The sequence below is a fragment of the Pimephales promelas genome, chromosome 12, assembly GCF_988280905.1.
Source record: "Pimephales promelas chromosome 12, fPimPro1.hap1.1, whole genome shotgun sequence".
NCBI lineage: Eukaryota > Metazoa > Chordata > Actinopteri > Cypriniformes > Leuciscidae > Pimephales > Pimephales promelas.
In genome coordinates, this window is record NC_142780.1 from 19493600 (window position 1) to 19500413 (window position 6814).

A 6814-nucleotide genomic window follows, 5' to 3' on the forward strand; every position below is an offset into this window, starting at 1 on the left:
ATATGATTTATTTCTATATTTTAAACACTTGTATTTGTGTTATGGTTGCAGTTATAATTTACACTATTTTTGAATAGCGAGGACTTTCATTAAGTGCACGGTGAAATAATTTCTCTCAAAAAGGGATTTAGCATGCGAGTAAAAAGAGGCGGACACAGAGTACACAGCTTCGTGAGTAAAAGATACCCCTTGCTAAAATGTACTCAAGTACAAGTAAAAGTACTACAGTCAGATGTCTACTTAAAAAAAAGTACTGAAGTACTTTTTTTTAAAAGTACTTGAGTATCAAGAGTACAAAAGTACATTTTTTAAAATATTGCATTACTACAGTATTTGTGCTTACATTTATGAACATAAAACTTCCTACATGAGTTATGGAAAATGTTAATGTTAATACCTTGGAGAATGTAAAAGGAATTTAAAGTAAAATCAAGTCATTTCCATCTTTTTACCATGTTGCTTTATTTAACATTTAAGAAAATTTCAGAAAATTGAAATAGTGGGGCCACAGGTTGGCACATTCCCGGGATGGACCCTCATCCATTGTTTCGTCCATGGTTTCGTCTCTTATCTAAATCTGACAATGGAGTTGACTTTGGTGGAAAGGTGATTGCTGATAGGCTGTCCTAATCAGTGGCGTCTGCACAATCCATTCAACAAACTGAGGGTTTCCGAGATTTTTCTTTTTTCCATTTTTTAGAAGTAGTAACGGGTACTCGGTTATGGATAGAAATGTAGTGGAGTAAAGAGTACAATATTTCCCTCTCAAATGTACTTGAGTAAAGTCATGAGTACTCCCCAAAAATGATACTCGAGTAAAGTACAGATCCCTCAAAATTGTACTGTACTCAAGTAAATGTACTCCGTTACTGTCCGGCTCTGCGAGTAAAGTGGCCATCTGAGTTCATATATTCAATACGTATTCCCAAAGTTCAAAAGTCAGATAAATATTTGGTAAATAGGAGCTTCAGACAGGTCCAATTATTTATTTTTTTACTTTTTGTTTAATGTACTCCACATGACATCAGCAAATATGCACACACTCATCCTAATGTATTCCTGTGATGTACACAACATTTACATGTAATATATTGTTTCACTTACATGAGAGAACACTAGACAACAAACAAATCGTGAGCTTAGAATTATAAGGTTCTATCTCCGTTTAGGGCAGTTCTGAAATATTGAGCATCAAAGTTTTTACATCCCAGCTGGTAAAACTGGTCTGTATTATAATCTTCTATTATATCTTCTATTATAGCTTTATCTAATAATCTTTTTTTTTATTTTTTTTTTTACAAAAATAACACCACACAGGCATTAATAAACACCTAATGGATCAGATTATGTCAAAAACTCAATTTCGACCAAAAGTGGAGACAGAACCTTATAATTCTAAGCTCACGAAATATCTATTCCACCATCTTCCAACAAGAGGATCTAAAATAACTAATTCACTTTACATACTATATACAAATATTTTAATTCCCATTTACTGTATGAAACAGTGAACAATCAAGGCGATATTAATTTTCTACAGTTGAAAGAAGTCCCTGTTTAATCTTTTAAAGAAAGGGGGTTTAAGGGGTTGGAAATAATAAATAATAAGTGGTTTTAAGAGATTTTAAAGTCGACCTTGAGTACATTTTCCCACAGTTTTTGTTTTGTGGCAGTTCCCCATTTTTTACTTACAGTATTAAACAGTCCGTAAATAATATATTAGGGAAAAGACGGGAAGCAGGTTCTGGAAATGCTGTGAGGAAGATTCAATGGTCCTGCAGGCTTTTAAATAGAAGACATTTTCAGGTATAACTCGTCTTTTTTGCTGTTGTGCTCCATGACCTTTGTGTCCTCTTTGATCTCCTCAGACTCAGACTCATCCTCAAGCTCAGGCAGATGCCACTGAATGAAGACCAGATAAATGAAGGACCCCAGCACGCCCCCCACCAAAGGAGCCACTATTGGAATCCAGAAGAAGTAGTCATAGCACCTGTGAGGGTCAGAAAAAAAGAGGGCTTGAAAAGGACCATGCATGGACAACTGAAGAACACACTTCAGTGCAAATGCCAGTGTGGCAATGTGCTGAGATAACCGCAATGGAACTTGTAATTTGCTTTATCAGAGGAGAGATAAGTTAATAGGTAGGAGGTGCAAGGACATAGATAACAAGCCACTTAATATGATGTTAATTGATCTCTTTTATTACTGTTTGTTAATAGGTTAATAAAGTACGCACGTAAAGACTTCTGTGCCCCAGCCTGCTGTGAACGTGAACAGTCGTGGTCCAAGGTCACGGGCAGGGTTTATAGCAGCTCCACAGTTAGCCGACATTGACATGGAAATCCCAAGTACAACAGTTGCTACAATGGGTGGAAGCAACGCTTCAGGAGCAGGAGCATTTCTCTTATCATTCAGAGGTAGAATGCACAACATCAGCATGGCTGTGCCAACCACCTACACACAGGCAAACAAGAGAAACACGGTCTAGTTAGAAGACCCAGAATGCTGATTAATGTTTGAAATAACACAGTTTCATCCCAAGAAGTCATTTAACTGACGTCTTGGGACGTCTTTTGACCATACGTCAACATCCGCCTTTTTAGGGTACCCTTAAACGTCGGTTACATGACGATCCCGGGCCGTCATACAACTGATGCTTTACCTTTAACGTCGGTTAGGTGACGGGGTAGGTTTAGGTGTAGGTTCGGATCCGATAACGTCATCTAACCGACGTTTAAGGGTACCCTAAAAAGGCGGATGTTGACGTGTGGTCACAAGACGTCAGTTATATAACGTCTTGGGATGCGCTGTTTGAAAAAAACATCTCATAAATCATGTTATGTTGTACAACGTTTTATTGCATTAGAGCATTGCATGTTATATTAGATTAGATTCAACTACAATAATTTATCAATAGCACAGCATTACAGCACTCTTGTCTAATCCGATATGGCCTTTTGCCGACCTGGTCGAGAAAGTTGGTCTGCACTGATACCACATCAGTTGGGTAAGTTGCAAATATACTGGCAGTTTCATTAGGACCAAATACAGTCAGAGTTCCACCACTGAACTCCATGATCGCATCTGAAGGAGAGAAGGGATGAGAAATCTTTATCCTCTCTTTATTAATAACACAAAACTGAAAAATTAGAATGGTGAATTACTGTTAAGATCCAGGGTGTATCTTTAAAGAAATGTCTTTATTTCTCTCTTACTTCTTACCATGGTAGATGAGATAGACAAGTCCAGAGGCCAGGTAAGCCCCCAATATTTGAGCAAGAGTATAGGGTAGCAGCTTTATCCAGGCTAGGTCTCCCAACACACAGAAACTCAGGGACACAGCTGGGTTTAGATGAGCTCCTTCAGAAGGAATAGAGAGAGCGATTTATATTTATTAAAACAGAAGTCAGTTTGTGTTGATCCAAAAAAAAGGTAAGGATTTCCCCTTAACTGCCACAAAACAGCCCAATCTATAACCATTTTACCTGATACCGCCCTGCAGAGGTACATGGCAGACATGACGCCTACAGAGAAGGCCATGTTAACAGACAGAAACTGTCCCCTAGTTTCTCTGCTGGTTTTCACCTGAGCAGCTGCAGCACAACCAAACAGCTGCAGCAGAGAAAAAAAAATTACATATTAATAATTTTACTTGGGTATAAAAACAACTGTCCCCCACCCTCAGTCATAATTATGCTGTTGGTCTGATTGTCGGCATGAGCTTTATTACCTGCTGAACTCCAGCCATAGTTACTGTATATTAATGTAATGTTGTAACATAATTGCTATTGGTACTAACGCTGATAGTACTCTTAACCCTTTGAAGTACGCACCAAGAAAAAAGTGATGGAAAATTTTTTTGTTTGCATGTCTTATCTCGCTAGTAACAACACTCAATGATTTTTTTTCAATACATCCCATAATTATTAAAATATCGGCCTCTTCCAAATGGTTGAGATGTCACTTAATTGTAATAAATGGTACCGAAATTCATACACATACTTTGCCATACTTTTTCATTGCCCATCATATTATGATCAAAACCTTTTCTAATATTGACAAAACACATTGTCAGAAAGGTCTGAGTCTCAAGGTTCCATATTTTGTAACAGAAGTGATATTTGGACAGAAATGTATTAATTTGTTTCAGCATAATGCGTACAATTAAATTCAATGGAATTTATGTCATTTTTGGCATTATGCCTAAACAAAATCTCATGAGAACTTAATTTTTTTCCCCCGATATTTAGCTTGGAACACAATTTGATATCAATTTGGAACACAACTTGGTTAGATACATGTCTTTGATTTTATAGTAATTTTATAGGAAAAAATATTTTGTAAAATATATATTTTTATATAAAAGAAAAAAATATTTAGTACAGTATATTTGATTTAATGTAAATTTAAAACTTCCATAACTTTTTCATACTTTTATTTTTTTGAAGTGTTTTTACTTCAGCAATAATCTGCAGAGTGTTTTCTTTAAAACAAGACTAAACTTAGGTCTTTATTCCAAAGCATACTTAAATTACATTCAAGTTTTAATAGTGCACCGTTTGGTTGAGCATGTTTTTGAAAAATCATTAAAAATATACTAAAGTTTTTTCATAGCACCAAGTAACATCGTTTTGTGGAGTTACAGTGCAATATGTAAAAAAATTATGCTTAGCTTGCAAAATTTCACCAAAAACAGTTCACATGGCTTGGGTGATTTATTTGTTTCTGACATCCATGTTAGAAGAAGTGCTGTTGATTGACACTGTGGATTTTTTTTTTTGGCATAATATAACTCGACCAGATGATAGAGATGGCTAAATCAGTTAGAGTTAAGTGAGGTACTCCTCTAAATAAAATATAGTGACTCAAAATGTGCTCAGCCGTTTGGTTGAGAAGTCACTTAAAGGGTTAAAGGTGTAATGTGTAGATTTTAGCGGCATCTAGTGGTTTGGTTGCGAGTTGCACTAAGGGCTCAGTCCACTGCTCACCCCTCCCTTTCTAGAAGCTGGTTGCTAAAACGTAACAAATAGATCATCGTCTGAGACAGCAAAGAATAGCCAGAGGAAGACAAGAGTGTCTAACATTGTCACTGTTTCTGTACGACAGTCTATTATAAACCACATCATGGATAGCCATAGTCAGGTCATAGTCAGGTGAGGATCAAGGGTCTTAATTTATAACAAAATAATAGTAATAAGCTGATTGTCTCACGAACATAACCTGCACATTTTCTACCGACATAGCAAACCCATAATACAGCGAAGGAGAAGAACAACATGAAACTATCCAACTACATATTTTTTTTCTAACATAGTAGCAAAAGTTTAGCTGGCTAATGAGCTGTTATGCTGTAGGGCTGTGGCTGAGCTGGTTAAACCGTAAAGCATTGTTTATACTCAACGCGTCTGCATGAGCGCAAAGGTGCGCGTGGCAAAAATTACGTAAATGTAACAGAGCGCGCCTCTGCCTCTTTACACAAGTTAATAAATAATAATGAATAAAAATATTGTTTTTATTTCTCTGAAAACCGTGAACGACGGGTTGGTGACTCCTGAAACGTTACTGTTTTACGGTCAATACTAATAAGCGGATTGTCAAAGCCATAACACAGCGAGGGAGAAGAACTAAGTTACATGAAACAATACAAATACATATTTTCCACAGCTGACAAGGGAAAAGTCATTACTCATTAAGTTCATTAAGTAAGGTCTTTATACACCACTGAACACATAGCTATGGATCTTATATTGCATTTCTGTCAAAAGATCCTCAGAAATATCACACATTGCACCTCTAAATTAACTCTGCACTGGAATATTTTATTATGGACTGCACCTTACTTGAGATTGAAAGTTTCTGCTAACTTGCACACATTGCTAAATAAACACATTCTTAGCATATATTAGCAAAAGCACATGCTCACAGTCACAGAGCCTTGCATTTGTCCATTTTAAAAATTATGCTTATATTATTGTGTAACGTACAATCATTTTCAACATAAACCCTTCAAAAAAGCACATTTTTTTTATTCATGTAAATATAATTTTATGAATTCTTAATTTAACTACTAAATTACATGTTAATATTAACAGAGAATCAAGGAAAATATTGCAAAATGTATTTTTTGTAATGTTTGTGGTATTTTCGTAACACTTTGTTAACATTAGTTAAAGCATGCATTATCATTAACTTAGTAATTATCTTTTTTGACAGCATTTATTAGGTTCATGTTATTTTGAACCATTTTATAAATTAAAATTAGTTAACATAATATGCACAAACATGAATTAACAATGAACTATAGTATTTTTTTATAAATTAACATTAGCCTCGACTATTAAATGCTGTAAACGTTGTTAATATTATCTAATCATTTATAATGCATTGACAAATTTGACCATATTACAAAAAATATATATTTTAATAGTGATAATGAGTTTTAAATTACAAAATTGAAAACATCTTATATTTCATTAATGAAAAACATGTGCTAACAAACCATATCTATAAATCGATAACTGTGCTTAGTTTGTTTAATAGTGAAAATTATGCAAAAACTTACCAGAAGTACAAAAGTGCCCAAGACCTCTCCCATAACCTGTCGTGCCAGTTCATTTTTCACCTTCATCCTCTTAACTATCTTTTTTACCGGACTCATTTTTAGTATTGGCTTGCAGATTTTGTGCAAAACTTGCTGCTGCCCTGCTGTTCAGAGATCTCTGACCTCAGTCTGTCTATTAGCGCAGCTAACCTTTAAACCCTGTTTTAAATATCCTCGCAGGGTAAAAACATCCCACATCAGGCAGGCAACATC

At 35.4% G+C, this 6814-nt stretch overlaps 1 protein-coding gene across 1 annotated transcript; it reads right to left on the bottom strand.

The window, feature by feature from the left end:
* Positions 1-976: 976 nt before the first annotated feature.
* On the bottom strand, positions 977-6799 carry aqp10a (aquaporin 10a). Its single transcript, XM_039679324.2, has 6 exons — positions 6563-6799; positions 3486-3612; positions 3223-3360; positions 2966-3084; positions 2237-2454; positions 977-1990 (listed from the first exon to the last, which is right to left on the bottom strand). Exons 1-6 carry the CDS (start codon positions 6656-6658, stop codon positions 1786-1788), a joined length of 903 nt encoding a protein of 300 aa, XP_039535258.2. The 5' UTR covers positions 6659-6799; the 3' UTR covers positions 977-1785.
* Between the last annotated feature and the right edge of the window lie 15 nt (positions 6800-6814).